At 36.6% G+C, this 19,386-nt stretch overlaps 1 protein-coding gene across 4 annotated transcripts in view; it reads left to right on the top strand.

Annotated features, from left to right (window-relative positions):
- The window catches only part of LOC128022198 (signal-induced proliferation-associated 1-like protein 2), a 63,686-nt gene that overhangs the window by 25,059 nt on the left and 19,241 nt on the right, over positions 1–19,386 (top strand). For all 4 annotated transcript variants that reach the window (XM_052609511.1, XM_052609512.1, XM_052609514.1 and 1 more), the window contains 8 exons: positions 2,718–4,439; positions 4,575–4,702; positions 7,846–8,034; positions 11,050–11,224; positions 13,126–13,229; positions 15,209–15,366; positions 16,086–16,671; positions 18,952–19,226. In XM_052609511.1, the coding sequence (XP_052465471.1) occupies positions 3,071–4,439; positions 4,575–4,702; positions 7,846–8,034; positions 11,050–11,224; positions 13,126–13,229; positions 15,209–15,366; positions 16,086–16,671; positions 18,952–19,226 (2,984 nt within the window). In that variant the 5' untranslated portion in view covers positions 2,718–3,070. The remainder of the gene's footprint in view (positions 1–2,717; positions 4,440–4,574; positions 4,703–7,845; positions 8,035–11,049; positions 11,225–13,125; positions 13,230–15,208; positions 15,367–16,085; positions 16,672–18,951; positions 19,227–19,386) is intronic.

Genomic DNA, 19,386 nt, shown 5'->3' with positions numbered 1-19,386 from the left:
GGAGATGGTGGGAGCTTTCAGATGTTCTATTTCCCTTTCTTTTCTTGTTTTGGATAAGGCTGGTTTATTGGTGGTTTATTAAACTAATGTAATAATGCCTCCAAAGATGGTGCATATTTCCATTCATTTCAAAGTAAACTGGTCTCAAACAGATATTTGTTGTATCATAGGGAAGACAGTAATGTTGTATGTCTTGGAGGACAAACAGACTTCTTTCTTGCATTTGAATTTTTAAAACCACCGTGGATTCACAGAAGGAAGGGAATAATTCATGTCAGTAACATTTGATGTTCTTTCAGTTATTAAGATGTGAGTTTAGGCTATGAGCTGTGGATATTAGGTTATGATTTTTACTTTTGGACTTCTGTAAGAAATATTCTTACTACTATTATTCTTGTTACTATTTTTTATGATAATAATAATAAATTCCATACAACAAATTTTACCATTGTATATTTTAAAAGCTTGTTAATGGCACTATGGTAATGAGAATTTATGGCATTTGCATAATTGTCATGAAAATAATGTCTAAATGTCTCCTAAATGTTACTAATAACATTTTTGTGTTTACAATTAGTGCAAAGTATAATTTATTATAGAAATAGAGTTCTAGACCATTTTTGGCCGTTTTCATGAGGTTCACCCTATCACTTGCCAGGTTATCAAAGCTTTGAGAGACTCATGTTGCTTTTTCCTCGTTTTAGAATTTATCAGCATTCTTTAATAATGAAACAGCTTGTCATTTGTCTGTTGCCCAATGCTAAATTTAGCCTGACAGGCCTTCTCTGTTCATGCCATGTTCAGTAATGGCAGTGTGCAGTGCTGCTGGGAATGTTTTTGGTCATTGAACATTTGCATTTTAAATTGTTTTAATTACACCCACATTTTAAAAGCAATAATTCCTCTGCATGTCCTCTGGGGGTGTGTTACTTTCTCCAAATGTCAGTGCCATGTCTTTTGATAAATTACAGAGATTTCCTCTTTGCTTTATCTAGATATCAGCTGAAAAGGAATGTCGTTTTAAAGGAGTTATGTAACGATTAAAGATTAAAAAAAACTATTTTTTTCTTGGAAAAACATACTCCCATGAATTGTGTACAAGGAGACAAATGTAACAAATGTTTCGTCCCCTTGGAATTATAAGGTTCTATCTGCATTCCGAGTTGTTTTGAGAAATTGAGCTTCAAAGTTTTTGTGTTCCATTCGACCGTGTAGATAGAACCTTATTGTTTTTTTTAAATAAAAAGTCCCATAATGTACACAACATAAAATCTATCACATAAATAAATATGTAAATACGTTGAGGCAGAATAAGATTATGTGAATAACTCAATTTTGACAAAAATATCAGATAGAACCTTATAATTCCAAAGGGACGGTTTTAAAAAAGTAAGGTCAATTTTGTTTTCATATGGACATTAAATCACAGCTCTGAATCCAGTGAATTTCCGGAGTCTAGATGGGTATTGCAATTTTAAATGAGAAAATTTCAATCCAGCAGACAGCTGGTGTTGATACTAAAGGGTTAAAAGGGTTAAAGGTATTGGGGTCAGTGTGAATGTAACAGACAGACAGGTCACAGGACTGTGCGTCCAAAATACAATATTAATAAACGTCAGTTTAATCTGCTTTTCTTTCGAAGGATTTTAGAATGTTGAACTTCACAGTGTGTATCCGTAGCAGTGTCTGTCAGAACTGTAAATTTATACTCTTTTCCGTTTGATAATATGATATTGCAAAGCTCTTTTCCTGAGTTTTCTTGTAGTTTTTATTTTTTTATTTTTTACATTGAATATCAAGTGGTGACCCAAAACAATACCAAAATCAAAACATGTTATTTAGTCATATATTTAAATGTATTGAAATTAATGTGAACTTCATAGGCCAAGTATAATTGGAACTGATTTAATAACGAACTTTAACTTTATGTATGAGTTGATTTGATGTAAGATTTGTGAAGCCAAAAATAAAAAAGTGTTTTCGTCTCCCTTTTAAAAGTTCATAGGCCATTTTATTATTGCATTTTATTGATCATGTTGTTTCTTTTCTATTTGAGAACCACTGAACTCATTGGAAGAACATTGATTTTAAAATTGTGATGAATTTGGAAAACAATTTATATTTATAAATAAATATCTGTAAATTGTTTTAATAAATTGTAATTTTTATTGTGAATTTTTACGCCATTCATTCTGATTAAGTACATCACCTTGCATCTTGTTTTGCTATTTGTGAAAAGGACTTAAAAAGATGGCCATCTGTCAAGTACTTTCAAATGTTGTTTTGTTATGTAAATGAATTATGTAAATGAAACAAAAATTGCATTGTTTTTTCAGAGTTTTCTAAACCTCTTTCAATAACCACACTGAATATCATTACGACTTAACACTGTCGGCAAAGTGGTCTGTATCTGTTTTGCTATTTATCAGAGGTGGTAGATTGCCTAGATTACTAATGCTTTTTCATTAGATTTTTATCTAAAAAAAAAGTGGTACATTTGTTATATAGATTATCCAGAAATTGTATGCATTCAGGTGAAATCGAAATGTGCTTTCTGAATAGACATTCAAACCCTTATTAAATTAATTGGCTTTTTTGCTGATGCTTTGTTCAGTTGAGGATTTTGAGTGCTTTGCATTCTTTCAAGGTCACATTGGTATCTCTCCCTCCCAAATGGATTCTCTAATGATCTCTCTCTCTTTCTCGTTTCCTTCCAGAGCATCAGAGAGATCCCACCTGGCTTTGTTAAGCCTACATGCCTGTGAAATGACCGCATCTCCTGCTTTCCCTCCCATGGAGTGAGTAGTTGTCCTTGACAGTGAAACCGAGATAAAGAGACCCATTCTCCTCCTATGGATTACAGACCTATAGGTCTGAACACCCTGACGTGGGTCAGTCTTCATTCACAGACTTCTCCCATCGCAGTCAAGCTTCTTCTCTATTCCATAAAATGCTCGAGTTGGAATTTCTGGTCTGGACAATTTAGCGCCAGGTATGAATGTCCCTAACTTTAGGACTAGGGATACAGCAGACGAGGCCTTAGAAGCTTGAGAAGCACCTCACCTCAGAGATGCAGACTGATGATCTATTTGCCAAAAAGCTTCAAGCCTTGAATGGGAATATGGGACCTCCTGGTGCAAACACACAGGGAACACCAGCAGTGCCCAAGATGGGTGTACGTGCAAGAGTGTCAGATTGGCCACTGAAGAATGATGGCCACGGCCCACCACCCCGATACGAAAGCCTAATGACGACCTTCCAGAATGGACAACCCAGTCAGTTGTCGGAAGATGTGGTCAAACAAAGCCCAGTTTCTCCTCCCAATCCCAGCTTTCTGGAGGCAAAATATGGACTTGGTGAACTTCTGAGCCACTCTCCTGGTAAAGTACGACACGCTCTCCAGAAGAGGAGCAATAGTGACGTCACCATCAGCGATATAGGAGCAGAAGACATGGATCAGACTGCAGTCAACCCCAATACAGGTGCCACTTTGCACCGAGAGTATGGAAGCGCTTCCTCCATCAATCACCAGGGTTTGCCCGATGAAGGTTTTTTAGGAAATCTGAAAGTTTACCAGCCAGAACTCTCGGAGCAACCGAGCGCACCACCTCCGCATGGCTTTCCAGAATTTCGCCGATATGAGGCCGCCATTTCTCCAAGTCTCCAGACTGCTGCACAGATTGCAAGGGGGGACATTCTCTGCATTCCAAACTACTCAGACTATGTGGACAGTTCGCTCTTCTACGGTCGGGAAAGGGAGAAGTCCTTCCTTCAGCGACAGAAATCTGAAAAGGGTGAGACGTCCATTTTCCGCAGACTGAAGACTATGAAGAGCGAACAGCGGCAACTAAGCGAACATGACGATTGTAGTAGACATGGTCGTCCATTGAGTTTTCAGAAATATTTTGCCCACTATGACGTCCAGAGCGTGCTTTTCAATGTTAGTGAGGATGTTACCAATCGTGCCAAATTAGCATATCAAAAGAATATTACCACGGGGGCATCTGCAGCATCCCAACACCAAATTGGTGCGGGAATGGACAGTCCTGACCCCGTGTCTATTTGCGAGTCTCCTTTGGATGGCTGTGAGGAACTAGGGCAAAAAGCTTCCACAGACCCTGATGAAGGGGATGGGAAGAGCAATGGTTTGGTGCTGAGCTGCCCTTACTTTCGTAATGAAATAGGGGGTGAAGGTGAAAGGAAACTGAGTGCCACCAAACCAAACAGTGGACCACACAACAACGTAGGTGACAATTATACGATAGAGTCTACTTTAAGTTCAAACTGCACCAACGCGGGGGTTTCCGTCTTGGAAATGTCCCGTGAGAATTACGCCTCTCGTGAAAACTACGCTGTTCCACGGGAATGCATAAAACGCTACATCATTGAGCACACTGACATGGGCGCATACTACTACCACAAATTCTTTTTCAGTAAAGGTATGTTTTACAATCTAAACATTAATATGATTGGTCTACATACTATAATGATAGTTACTACACTTGGTTACTAAAATTTTTCTCTCTCACTATATAATGTTGATCTCTTCTTACTCTTCTTACTTTTCTCCAAAGAGCACCAGAACTACTTCGGTGTTGATGAGAACTTGGGCCCAGTGGCAGTTAGCCTTCGGAGAGAGAAGCTTGAGGAGGGGAAGGAGGGACCACAGTATAATTATAGGGTCATCTTCAGGACCAGCGAGGTAGGATGGCATCTGTAAAACACAGTGTTTAACATGCACCATTTAACAAACTTCTGTAGAACATTGGTTTTTCATTGGTGATACTTTTTTTCAGGATTCTTTGATGAATAAAAAGTAAAAAAAAAAAAAGAGCATTCATTTAAAATATAAATCTTTTCTAACAATAAACACTACTGTTGAAATTAAAACTTTTATTCAGCAAGGATGTGTTAAATTGTTAAGAAGTGATAGTAAAGATTTATATTGTTAGAAAAGATTTATATTTTGAATAAATTATTTTCTTTTTAACTTTTTATTTATCAAAGAAACCTGAAAAAAGTATTGCAGTTTCCAAAAAAATATTTAGCTGCGCAACTGTTGCCGACATTGATATTTTTAATAATAAATCAGCATATTAGAATGATTTCTTAAGGATCATGTGACACTTTATACTGGAGAAATGGCCGATGGAAATTCAGCTTTGAATCACAGAAATAAATTATATTTGAAAGGATATTCAAATAGATACCATTATTTTATATTATAATAACATTTTGCAAGATTACTGTTTTTTTCTGTATTTTTAATCAAATAGTTTTTTTAATTCGCTTTGGTACTATTTTCACAAATAAGGTGTACATTTTCAAAACTCTTAGTACAAAAATCCAAACTGATCACACTTGTAACACAGCTAGTCATTCTTTCAAAACCTGATCTCATGCTTTAATTCAGTTGCACATGTTTTCATTCCATATAATCATTGTTTCAAACACAATATTATTGTAATATGAAATGAGAACATTTGGTTTAATCACCGAAACACAACATTATGATCTTCTTTCAGTTTGGTACTTTTAACATTCAGTTCATCCAACAGAAAACAATGCAAGATACTGGTTTCAAATCGGCCTTAGAAGTGCTGAAATTAATATGCTACAGTACTATAAAAGACAGATTGCACAGTTTTCACATTAGGCAATACACTTATATACCAATATATTTAATACATTAACCAACATTTACATAATGTATGATTTCCAAAATATCCATCCTATGTGTAATCAAGTGAAGGATCAATGAAGACATCCTCTACAATCATTTGGGCGAATTAGTTTTTATTTTTCAGATATAATTGTAACATAGGTATACTTGATGATGAAATTAAACTAAATGAGAAGAAAACATAACATTTAGTGCGCACATTACATTAATTTGGATCAAGCCTGTCTTGGGCATTTGGTCATAGATTCTCATTCACATCACAATGAATGTTATCATTGTTCAAGTACCTTTGTAAAAAACCTTTTGGCGTGGCGAATCCATGCTTGATATTGGTCTACACTGATGTCATCACATGCATCATCCATGGCCTGAAGGAGGGTAGCACGCTCAAGGGGTTGGCGATCATAGACCTTCCACCTCCATGCTGAAAAAAATTCCTCAATAGGGTTGAGGAAGGGAGAGTATGGAGGCAGGTAGAGGGTCATGAATCGGAGATGGACCTGAAACCATGCTTGAACTACCTCTGCATGGTGGAACCTGACATTGTCCCACACAATTGCATAAGTGACCCCTTCACCTTGACAAGCAGGCTCAATTTCATTGAGAAACTCAATAAGATGTGGAGCATTATAGGAGCCTAGTAATGGCTTACGTCCTACAACACCATCTTCAGAGATAGCTGTTTCTGGTTCTGACTCCCTCTCTCTGATTACCAACCCTTTGACGGGCCCCATGCCCACCTCTATGACCTCTCTGTTGGGGTCCACCTCTCTGACGGATCCCTTGTCCACAAGCTCTTTCTATTCCTTGCTGTCTATCCTGCTCCATGTTGAAAGAAATTGTTTACACCCCCACTTTTATATAGTGACCAATTGTGGTTACTATGTGAAATGAATTAGCAATAACGAGTATTCGTCATGTGTGGTTACACATAATTTATATGTTTGTACAAACACACATTTTTATTTCTGTAGTTCTCAAAATCCGTATACTGTATATTGCTAACAAACCAATTTAAAATCTATAGGTTTACCAAACGGTTCTGTGATTAACCATTAAGATCAGTTGGATTAAATAATAAACAAATGTATTAAACTGAATGAGAAGAGATGCAAATCAAAAGTTTGATAGTAAGAGATTTATGAAAGGTGGTTACTGTGAATGAAACATTTATAAAGGTGAAAAGGATACTTTGTGGTTTTGTGTATTGTACTAACACAATCGAAAATATGCTGAAATGTTTGAAAAAGTGCACTTTTGATGATCTGTTGTGATATTAGTACTATGAGTTGTGAAAATGTACACCTTGCTTGTGAAAATAGTACCAAAGCGAATAAAAAAAACTGTAAATACAGCCTTGATGAGCTCAAGAGACTTATTAAAAAAAAAAAAAGTCTTACTGATTCCAAACTTTTTTGACTGGTAGTGTGTGTGTGTGTGTGTATGTATATATATATATATATATATATATATATATATATATATATATATATACTGCATATTTATTATATTACTGCATTTTTTTTTAATCAGGCAATGAGTGGACTTCCATCTTCCCATTAAGTGCATTTCCCAAAGCTTTTACATCATCTCCTCTGAATACAAATCAGAGCTGCCTCACTAATAGCATTGATTGTTTTGAAAATCAGCTCATGATGGATGATGTTTGTGTCGTACTATTGAATTTTTCCATGTATGGTGACATAAATTACCTTATTGTACTACATGATTCCCACCACTGACATGGTATATAAAAGTCCCAAACAGTGTGGTTTTCAAAATGGCAAGGGATCTTTCATATGTGGCCTGCCAGGGGTTTTCCTAAGGGTGACTGGATAGTTTGCTGAACTGGCGGTTGAGCATACAGTAGTCCTTTTGCTAAAAGCCAAAGCGTTACTTCAGCATTTGCCACAGTTAGTTGAACTCAATTATTCATCTAAAAGGTTGGCAGGGCATGTCGCTGCATTCAGCGCTGTTGCAGGGACACTCTTAGAGAGTGCTTTGCCATTTGAGAAAACGATGAAAGAGAATGGTTTATCCATCTGTTCAACATGCTGTGTATTCATTTAGTGGATACATTTGCCTAGTTCAACCAAAGTTGTGGACTCTTTCCTCCTTTTAACTAATATAAACTTCTCTCTCTTTACTCCATACATCTTCAGCTCACCACTTTGAGGGGCTCAATTATGGAGGATGCCGTTCCCTCCACGGCTAAGCATGGGACTTCCCGTGGACTCCCTCTTAAAGAGGTGCTGGAGTACGTAGTTCCTGAGGTCAACATTCAGTGCCTCAGACTGGCCACCAACTCACTTAGAGTCCCAGAACAACTGCTGAAGCTGGATCAGCAGGGGGTAAGTACTGTACTAAAAGCTCTACAGTCAGTTTTACACATAGAAAAGGTATAGATAAATTACTTTAAATACTATAAACTAGGGATGCACCGATATTTCGGCCACTGAAAAATATCCTCCAAAAATGGCATTTTTGGTATTCAGCTAAAAGAGAAAAATGGCCTCTATGAATGCGTGTTCAACTCATGTAGCACACATCGCTGCAATAATAAATATGTAACTGACATCATTTTAAGCAGCATCCCATAGTGTGGCATGCTGTAATTAATCTAGATGTGTTTTAAACCTTAGTTTTTCTTATTTTACAATTTGATCTTTAGCAGTTTTTATGCCCTTATAATATATTAACAGAGATTGCATCAAATATATATTTGTTTATTTTTTACGCGGGATGACAATTTTAAATGAATTTTTAAAGTCATTCGTTTATTGATTAAAATTTATTTGAAATATTGTAAAAGTAATGTTGCAGTTACAGAATGTAAGAGACACCGTTTCCCTTATACGGATATGCCAGTTTATAAAACAAATATAACATGTTAAAAATAACTTTTTTTCTACATTTACTACCCAAACTACCCTTTGTAACTGCTTAAATGGGTAAGATATACAACAATAAGCATTTCCCACAATACAGCCAGGCTGTAAAATGATCATACTACCGTTTGGACAGTAAGAGACAGTTTGGCTAACACAAACTGACAGGTGGGAATAAACCTTCATTCTCAGGGATGATTCATTGCATACTGTGTACAATGTTGTGAACCATACATGTCTGCAAGGCTTGTAATTACTAAGACATACTCAAGTGGGGGTTTAAAAAACCATCAATTATATCCTTCATACGTCCCATTCGCTTAGTTTTAATGCATACTGATAAAACCAGGAACAGATGTTTTAAACTACTTCTGATGATGTGATGTCCTTAAAAGCTGTTGTTCATTTGATAACTTAAGCAAGATTGAGCTTGTTAAGTGGTTCCTTTGGACAAGGCGCCTATCAGATGCCTGCTGATGGCCTTGCAACATTTCCGTTTGAGGGTTCGGATTGCAGGTGTGTCAGAAAGAGACCGTGTTTTACTAAAGAAGCCTTTTATAAAAACAAAGATCCAGTTACATATTGACAGACCCAGACTTGCACATCTCAAGGCTAGAGTGGAACAGAGAGATGAGCAGTTTTGTCTTTATATTGACTGAATGGAATCTGAGAGCAGTTATAGTCTTGATCGATATTACAGCCACACGACGGCCAGAAGGGAAATCTGAAGAGTAACGCTGTAGAACAATGAATGCAGTGAGAGAGGTTAGTTGTAAAATGAATGCTGGTAATTATTTTAAGTGGTATTTTCTCATCTCAGATTAATCATGTTCAATGAATACCTACTGATGACCTCACTGTAAAATGGTAATTCAGCAATTGTCTGCGTTTCCAGCGTTCAGACAAAAGCTTACTAGTTTTCCAGGCAAATTATTCGACAAAACCCACAGAAAAATCACCATGGCAACCACCTAGCCACACATAACAGCCACTTGATCCGTCTGAGACGCTGCCTGTGACCAGCGACACTTAGGGTGAAAAGAAAAGAAAATCATTGCTGCTCTTATGCTTTCTTGAGTCCCCATCTTTATCCATTTCTCCATCTTGCCTCTATACTCTCTCCCAGTTCTACCATTTCTGATAATGGTGTTTTTTGTTTCTCTAGAGACTGTTGGTGGCATTTTTATGGCACAAAAGCCATAGCAATTGTAAGAATAGCACTAAAATTGCTTCCACCATTTTTGAAAAATTGGTACAGGCTAGGAATTACATGCAATTTCAGACAATTACCATAGATTTCTTAAAATTCCTTTGTCATTGTAAATCTGCATTCTTCAGTTTGTCATTCGATCAGCAATTGCTATTATTATACTATTATTATACTATCATGATTTACTATCATGTTAAGTAGCATACTTCTAATAATTTTTCAATAATTGTGCTGGTTTCTTTCTTTTTTTTTTTTTTCGTCTGAAACCCTAGCTTCTTTCTTGAGTTCATGGCTGGTATGTTTGTCTCATACATAATGCAAAAGTGGCATCTGAGGCCAGTCTGCATGTCATTATGTGTCAGGCTTTTGCATAGATTGATAGCACTTAACATGACTAAATCACCACTTGTGGTAGGCGATGTATATCACTGTCCCATAATATGCTTTAAGAGTGCTTTTGAAGGTTTCCTGTACAATGTGCATTGAAGATTATATAAATTTATCACTCTTTACTGTGTTCTCTTATAGAATTGATGCTGTTACATGATAAATCATGCCATGTAATATGTAAGGGACGCTATGCAATATTTTTTTTATATTGTTAATTGAAAAAAAGCTGTAAAATTATAACTTACATAAAATAGGACTATTAGATGAAAAACATGAACTTGGTAACTAACTGAAATAAGTTGAAGTACTTGTACTGAAACTAAAACTGAAATAAAAAAATAAATAAAGTGTGTGTGTGTGTACAACAGTTGCCAGCATTGATAATTCTAATAATAAATCAGCATATTAGAATGATTTCTGAAGGATCATTTGACACGTTAGACTGGAGTAATTGCTGATGGAAATTCTAATTTTAATTACAGAAATAGATTATATTTTTAAGAGTATCAAAATAGAAACCATTATTTTATAGTGTAATAACATTTTGCAAGATTACAGTTTTTTTTCTGTATTTTTGATCAAATAAATGCAGCCCTGATGAGCATAAATATATATATATATATATATATATATATATATATATATATATATATATATATATATATATATATATATAAACAAACTGACCACAGAATTATTTATATCCCCAGAATTCTGGTCAGTCATAATCAAGTATTCCAGAGAGCCATGTAATAGGTGTAATTAGGGCTTTAGGATATAATAACTGGTTCAGACTGAAAAGTGATTCATAAAAAACTTGTCAAATATCATTACAATGATTATAACTAATTGAGGTTTTACTTTTTTGTAAATTGTAGCTGAATTACCAGCACAAAGCGGGCATCTTGTACTGCCAGGCTGGGCAGAGCACAGAGGAGGAGATGTACAATAATGAGACTGGTAGTCCCGCACTGGAAGAGTTTCTGGAGCTGCTGGGACAGAAAGTCCGTCTGAGGGGGTTCAACAAGTATAGAGCACAGCTGGACAACAAAAGTAAGTGCTGCTCTCATGATGATATCCTCAAAATGTTTGAACGTTTGATCCACTTCCACTGCTGCGAGTCTTTGACAAGCCAGAAAGCTTCCTGGCAGCTTCGGGTTCATTTTTGAAATGGGTTTTGTTAATACCATATTTTTTTCTCAGTCAGTGCATATAGGGCATTGGACAGTTTCTCATAATCTCTTAGTCTGTGCAGATTACATTTACATTCAGTCATTTAGCAGATGCTTTTATCCAAAGCAACTTACAAATGAGGACAATAGAAGCAATCAAAATCAACAAAAGAGCAGAGATATGCAAGTGTCAGCTTAATGCAGTTCACATAGCAAGTTTTTTTTAAATCATATAATAAAAAGAAAACGAATTTTTTTTAATAATATTAAAATAAAAAGATAGAATAGGAAAAGAGAGAGCAAGCTGGTGTTAGAGGCCTTATTTTTTGCTTTTGTTAATTGTATAATAAAAGAGATTAGAAAAGCTAGTGTTGGTTTCTTTTTTTTTTTAATTAAAGAATAAAATTAGAATAGAGAGTGTTAGAGTTACAGGGTCAAACAAAGATGGGAGATATGTGTTTTTAGCTGATTCTTGAAGATGGCTTAGGACTCAGCTGCTTGGATTGAGCTGGGCAGTTCATTCCACCAGGAGGGAACATTTAAATTTAAAATTTATTGAAAGTGATTTTTTGCCTCTTTGGGATGGCACAATAAAGAGACATTTACTTGCAGCTTCTAGAGGGCACATAAATCTGAAGTAATTCATTTAGGTTTAGGGTGCAGAGCCAGTGGTGGTTTTATAGGCTAACATTAATGCCTTGAATTTTATGTGAGCAGCTATTGGTAGCCAGTGCAAACTGAAAAACAGAGGTGTGACGTGTGTTCTTTTCGGCTAATTAAAAATTAATCTTGATGCCTTGTTCTGGATTAATTGTAAAGGTTTGATAGAACTGGCTGGAGAGCATTGCAAGAGAGCAATGCAATCGTCCAGCCTGGACAAAACAAAAGCTTGAACAGTGAGTTGTGAAGCATGTTCCGAGAGAAAAGGCCTGATCTTCTTGATGTTGAATAAAGCAAATCTGCAGGACCAGCAGTTTTAGCAATGTGGTCTGAGTAAGTCAGCTGATCATCAGTCATAATTCCAAGGTTTCTGTCTGTTTCTGTCTGAAGGAGTTATGGTTGATGTGCCTAACTGGATGGTGAAATTGTGATGAAATGATAAGTTTGATGAAACCACAAGCAGTTCTGTCTTGGCAAGGTTCAGTTGAAGGTGATGGTCCATCATCCAGCAAGAAATGTCTGTTAGACAAGCTGAGATGTGAGCAGCTATCGTTGGATCATCAGGATGGAATGAGAGGTAGAGTTGAGTGTCATCAGCATAGCAGTGGTATGAAAAGCCACATTTCTGAATGACAGAACCTAGTGATGCCATGAAGACCGAGAAGAGAAGTGGTCCAAGAACTGAGCCCTGAGGCACCCCAGTGGGTGGATGTTGCGACTTAGACACATCTCCTCTACAAGATACCTTAAAGGACCTATTTGAGAGATAAGTCTCAAACCACTGGAGTGCAGTTCCTGAGATGTCCTTTGCCAATAGGGTTGACAGGAGGATCTGGTGGTTAACTGTGTCAAAAGCAGCGAACAGATCCAGCAAGAAAAGTATTGAAGTACTGAGAAAAAGGCAGTCTCAGCTGAATGTCCACTTCTGAAACCAGACTGGTTGCTGTTGACAAGGTGTGAGAATGGCAGAGACTTGGTTGAACACAGCTCATTCAGATGAGCCATTTGCAATTAACATTGAACTGCAAAAGACAACTTTCATATTTCACCATCAGTGTATGTGTCTTATAATTTTACTGCCTTTATGCCAATGTCTGTGATATAATTGTATCTTTTCTGCAGCGGACTCCACTGGCACTCACTCTCTTTACACCACTTATAAAGACTTTGAACTGATGTTTCATGTCTCTACAATGCTGCCCTATACACCCAACAACAAACAACAAGTGAGTCAGATTTCATAATTACTCCATTCTTTTAATATACTCATTTCATTTACTCAAGCCTATGTGAATTTTTTTCGATGGAACACAAAAGGACATATTTTGAATCATTTTGATAAAATGTCTGGACTGTTAGCTTTTACATGACTTTAGAAATAAATTATCTTCTTCTATTGTATTGTATGGAAGTGTTTGGAACTACCTGAATGTGCGCTACCATTCAAAAGTTTGTGGTCAAAAATGAATACCTTTATTCAGTAAGGACATTCATTTGATAAAAAAAAATGACAGTAAATGCAAGATATGTATTTCAAATAAATGCTTTTGAATTTTCTATTAAAATCAGCTTGTTAAAATGACTTCTGAAGGTTTGTGTCAAACTAGAGTAATGGGTGCTGAGAATTCAGCTTTTCTATCAAAGAAATAAATGATATTTTAAAATATATTAAAATAGTTAACTGTTTATACTGTAATAAACGTATTAAATATATACAAACAATCAGACTCCAAACTTTTGAATGGAGTATAAGTAACTGATGACAACATTTTCATTTAAAGGTATATTTAACTTGGTCAGGTGCAATTATAATTTTTTACTGCAAACAAAAAAAGCTGATAGTCTAAGATATCATCAGCCATCCTGCTGATTTATGCACACTTGAACATGCACCTACGCGAATGAGATTCGGGTCTGATCACTTACTCATGCCTGTCTACACAAAACTCTTTCAGCCCTCGTCAGCTCTCTGTTCAAGTGGCTGGTCTTGATCTGTGCATCCTTACAGACCTCATAGAACCTAGACCAATAGTCCTGCATCCTGCTAATTGTAAACACTTCAGCGGACAGGCCATGTTGTCATGGCAACCATCTGAATGCCTCATCTTTTAAAAAACAAAACAAAGCAAAAAAAAAAAAAAACTTCCCTTACCATTTGCCCAGACAAGTGAAGAGCAGGGACATATCAGGGATAAATAATTAGGTATCTGTCATTTTCCAGTGCAGTTAAAATGTGAAAGGCTGTTCTTATTTATTTGGTGGAACAAATTTAAAAATATTTATTTCCTTCATCCGCTGTTTACAATGGGAATAACAATCCTAATAGAGTCTGCCGCAGATTAATTTACCGCCGTAACAGCTTTCCATCAATGACTTCCTGAAATCCCCATGGCTACACTGAGCTCAGTCGGATAATAAAACTGAGATTTGTGCTCTTAAAAGAAAGCTGTTTTTACAGAATGTGTAGAAAGAGAAGTAAAGGAGCCCTTGTATGGTTCTGTCAGGCTGAATTTGTGGGATTAGTAGTTTTCTGTCCATTGGATCATGGTCCGATAGGGATTATCTTGGGAAATAAATTGGTGAAGATCTCCACAGCTTTGAGCTCAGATCAGTACACGCTCTTTTGGTGACAGAGAGATGAGCCCAAGGGATATACAGTAGACTACAGCTAAACCTTTACATTTACATGTGACGATCACTTGCATTCATGTAGAAAATTATATTATGCTATTGTCCATTCTAATTTTGCTAAGTGAAGGGAATTATGGTCGAATGGAAGAAAGTGGATAAAAAGGAACAAATGTAAGAAATCATCTTCTCTAAATGAGATTTGGAAACAGATCTCTTTATGTTAATACACTGTGATCTTATTGTCCATATTTCAGAAGCTCAAAGAGTCTGAGGATTTTCAAGTCTAACATTTACACATTACTTAATTTTTCTTACAAACAATTAATTATTCAGAATGACGTAGTTACTACTGACTGACTATTACATGTGGATGTTTTCAATCTTGGATTTTTACATTTCATTTTATTTTATATTTTATTTCTCATGCGATGCATGTATTTTTTTTTTTTATAAGTTGTAATTTTTTTTTTTTTTTTGCTTCAGGTTTCTGGTTGTGTGGCATTATCTATAACTGGTTTCTTGTTAAAAGGTGTACTATAATGACTTTCTTCATATTTTCTGTACCCCTATCCAGCTACTGAGGAAAAGGCACATTGGAAATGACATCGTTACCATAATTTTCCAGGAACCAGGAGCTTTTCCATTCACACCCCAAAACATTCGCTCTCACTTTCAACATATCTTCATCATTGTCAAAGTTCACAATCCTTGCACAGAGCATGTATGTTACAGGTAAGATGTAAAATGTAAATTACTCCAAATTTTAATTCCTGTAAAATAAATGCTTCTGTTTTACAATAAAGATGGTGGTTTAGTTTAGCCTTTGCTTAAATACGTTTTTTTTTTTCGCAAAGTCATACCCAACCCACCCTGAATAAATCCAATTTAGTAAATTAAAGATTTCATCTTGTTTGGACGGGGGGGATGAAGATGCTTTCCAAACAGCTTGGTGACAGTGAGGTTTGACCTCTCAGAACGATAGGGAGGATTAAAGGATAAGATAGAAGGGAATTCAATTTCCAGTCTTATTTACTCAGTGTGTACCTCTTAAGCTTGTTCAGCGTAACATTGCAGAGAGCTGAAGGAGGCTGGAACCTGGCTCAAAGCAAAATTGCCCATCTCATCTTCTGAGCAGATCTTTGAGAGACTGCTGCGGAAATATTTCAGAATTGATGTCAATGTTGAAGTCAAACGGAAATTCTTTCTATGTGTTTTTCTTTCAGAGGGCTATACTATCTCAGTTTAATATATCCCAGATTAATATGTGGAAATAGATGTAAGTTATTTATAGGCTAATTGGATAAATGTCCCAAAAAAAGGATGTATAAAATAATTATATTAAAATATATTTGATATCTATGTGGAATATCTAATATGATACCTGATATCTTTGTGGAAACCTTGATTACATTTTTTAAAACTAATTTCATTGTTATTTCTTTATTCATTAGCATTGCAGTTGCCAGATCCAAAGACGTGCCTGTGTTTGGACCACCCATACCCAAGGGAGTGATGTTTCCAAAATCTGCTGTATTCCGGGACTTCCTGCTGGCTAAGGTGATCAACGGCGAAAACGCGGCCCACAAGTCTGAGAAGTTCCGTGCCATGGCGACGCGTACCCGCCAGGAATACCTCAAAGACCTGGTGGAGAACTTCACCAGTGCAACGCCTGTGGATGCCTCGGGTGCAAAATTCAGCTTCATTAACCTAGGTGCCAAAAGGAAGGAGCGCAGCCGGCCGAGGAACAATGCTCATCTGTATAGTACGGGAGCCATCACGTGGTCGGTGGTTGCCAGGGACAGTTGCCAGTCCACTGATATTGGTTGTTTGCTGGCCATCTCCCGAGAGTTTGTGGTGCTCATTGAGGAAGCGTCCAGGGAAGTGGTTTTCAACTGTTACTGCAAGGACGTGATTGGCTGGAGCTCGTCCTCAATGGTGGGCAGGGTGAAGCTCTTTTACGAGCGCGGCGACTGTGTGGTGTTTTCCGTGCAGGATGGATGCCCAGAGGAAGTTCGAGAGGTCATACAGCGATTAGAGGTATGAGTAGCCAATCCAAGATCAAGTTTAGTCTAAGCTGAAGCTTACACCAAGCTTGCCTTTTACTGTGAATAAGTGAGCTGTGTTGGTATACAGGATCAAGTTACTCTTTCAATCAGGGGCCAAGGGTCAATGTATTAGCATTAGAAAGATAGACAGACCATGTTGGAACAGATTACCCTACCTTATTTGACCTTAAGCTTGCCAGAACGTTCACTTTATTCACTCTGGGATAAATACATACATCAACACACTCCTTAATAAAACAATATTAGTTCCGCTTCTTGCTTTATTGCTGCCCATTCATGCTCAGTTGGTCCAGACATGGAGACTCACACTTTTTACAATGCAGTGGAGGGTTAAATTGGTGTTTAAGTTGATGGACCCAGTCAGCATGTGTGGTCCATTCTCTTTGTGAGATTTGACAGCTTGTAAAATACTGTTCTTTGACTCTTAAACATGCTGTTAAATGTGTTTATAGCAATGGGTGGTTTCCTGTCATCATCATAGCATTTGTGAAGCAGACCATCAGCACGTTTTTATTGAAATAAGCAAAAAATTTAATTCGGTCATCATTTATTCACCCTCATGTTGTTCCAAACTTGTATGACTGACTTTTTATTTATTGAAGTCAACATATAAAAAATATTGTTTGAATAAACATTAAAAAAAAAATGTTTGTTTGATTTTATCGTAACAATGTACATTGCCTCCGGACGCAATGACTTTCATTGATTAAAAACAGTTGAAACATTCTTCAAAATATCTTTTGTGTTATGCAGAAGAAAGAAATTGATACAGGTCAGGATGCCACAGTTCTTCTGGATTGAGTCTGTCTCAGTTTGTTCTGTTTCTTCATGTTATTCCAGACAGACTGATGAGATCAGATCTCTGTGTGGAGCACTGTCTGCTGTCAGACTCCTTGTGTAAACCAAAATTTCACTCGATTATTACAATTAATGGCAGAAATAATGTTTGGAAATGTAAACTGATATTTACTACTGACACACTACAGCAAAACATAGAAATAACTGACTTAAACCCATTTTTGTTGGTGAAAATACTAGCAGCCTAAGACTTTTGCACAGTACTGTGTGTATATATATGTGGAATATGGTTTTGTGTGGTAAGAGCGAAGTTATGTCTGAATTGTTGAGGGACAGATATTTTTGAACTAAAAAAAGGAAGCTTATATTTCTTTTTAACCACCTCAGTCTCTTCAAAGTGCTTTTGTTGTTAAATTGGGTGCTTAGAAAAGTAACTTTGCAGAGTCAGAGTAATATAAGCTGACCTGATAAGGACCTGAGGTGCTTAAAACTGTTTATTTTTTAGATCAAGTAGTTGCATACAGAAGGTTTAAGCTGTTATGTCCAAAACATGTTTGTTTTAGGATTCAGGATTCAGATGCATGGAAAATCTTAAGAAAGAAATGAAGACATTTCTTAAGATAAATTCCAAACAGTTTCAAAGAAGTTCTCACATATTTTATTTTTAAAAACTTATTTAAAAAAACATTTACAGGCTTGGGCTTTTTGCGGTTCTTTCTGAATACTCACTGCTCATGCCAACTCAGGCTGTGTTTCTGAATTATATGATGATTATGAGCTTACATTAAAATCCGTGTTTTTGTTGAGTTGTTACTGAATTTTGAATTCAACAAAAAGTCACATGACGCAATGATTGTTTATATTATCAATTATTGCTGTCACTTTAGAGAATTTCGCCACATCCCTAGTAGTAGTAATATTATATGTAGCTATTGTTATGTTTTAATGCTTAATTACAACAATTTGTAGAATAAAAATATTTCACATAACATCTTTGGGGGTTAGATTATCCTAACTTTAAGACATTATTTCTAAATGCTCTTCAAGAATTAGAAAAATAACATTTAAAGAAGTATTGTTGGAAATATAAAATATTCTAAATAAGAAAATAAGAAGAAAACAGCAGTTTAGAAGAATGTTTAGTGAAGATAAGAAGAAAATAAGAAGAAAACAGAAGTTTAGGAGTATTCACAGTAGTGAATCCGGCCACAGGTTGTCAGTTTGGGTTGTGTTATTCATGAGACAGTCTGTTCTGTTCGGTGTTCTCCCATGTTGGTTTGTCATTGGTTAATTTCATCCCAGAGAGACCAGGCCATCATCTGTATCTCTGCGTACCTGCTTATGCATCTGCATGATTGCATGTGCAGGACCTTCTGCACAGATTTTCTCTTAGGTCACTGAGGTGACAAAAAACCTGTTTCAGATGGTTAACATATGTACAATTGTCCTGCAGATGGTCACCAAGGGTTGTGAGGCTCTAGAGATGATCCTGCGCAGAAATGCCATGGGCCAGCTGGGCTTCCATGTCAACTTTGAAGGTGTGGTAGCCGATGTGGAGCCATTCGGGTTTGCCTGGCAGGCAGGACTTCGCCCAGGCTGCCGTTTGGTGGAGATCTGCAAGGTCGCTGTTGGGACTCTAACTCACGAGCAGATGATTGAATATTTGAGGACCTCCACACCTGTTACAGTGGTGGTCATACAGCCACATGAGGATGGCACCCCAAGAAGGTACAGTTTGTCCTCCATCTTACATTGGCAGATAAGCTTAAATGTGAAAAAATGTTCATGTTCATATTCATAGCTTTGTCATGTTGTGGCCACATTTACAGCCCTCAAAATTGAACCTTTATCCTTTATTAAATGTAACTCATGGACAGATGGGCCACAC

This window comes from Carassius gibelio, chromosome A11 (genome assembly GCF_023724105.1).
Source record: "Carassius gibelio isolate Cgi1373 ecotype wild population from Czech Republic chromosome A11, carGib1.2-hapl.c, whole genome shotgun sequence".
Lineage (NCBI taxonomy): Eukaryota > Metazoa > Chordata > Actinopteri > Cypriniformes > Cyprinidae > Carassius > Carassius gibelio.
The sequence above is the reverse complement of the archived record's forward strand: the minus strand, read 5'-3'. Positions and strand labels throughout refer to the sequence as shown.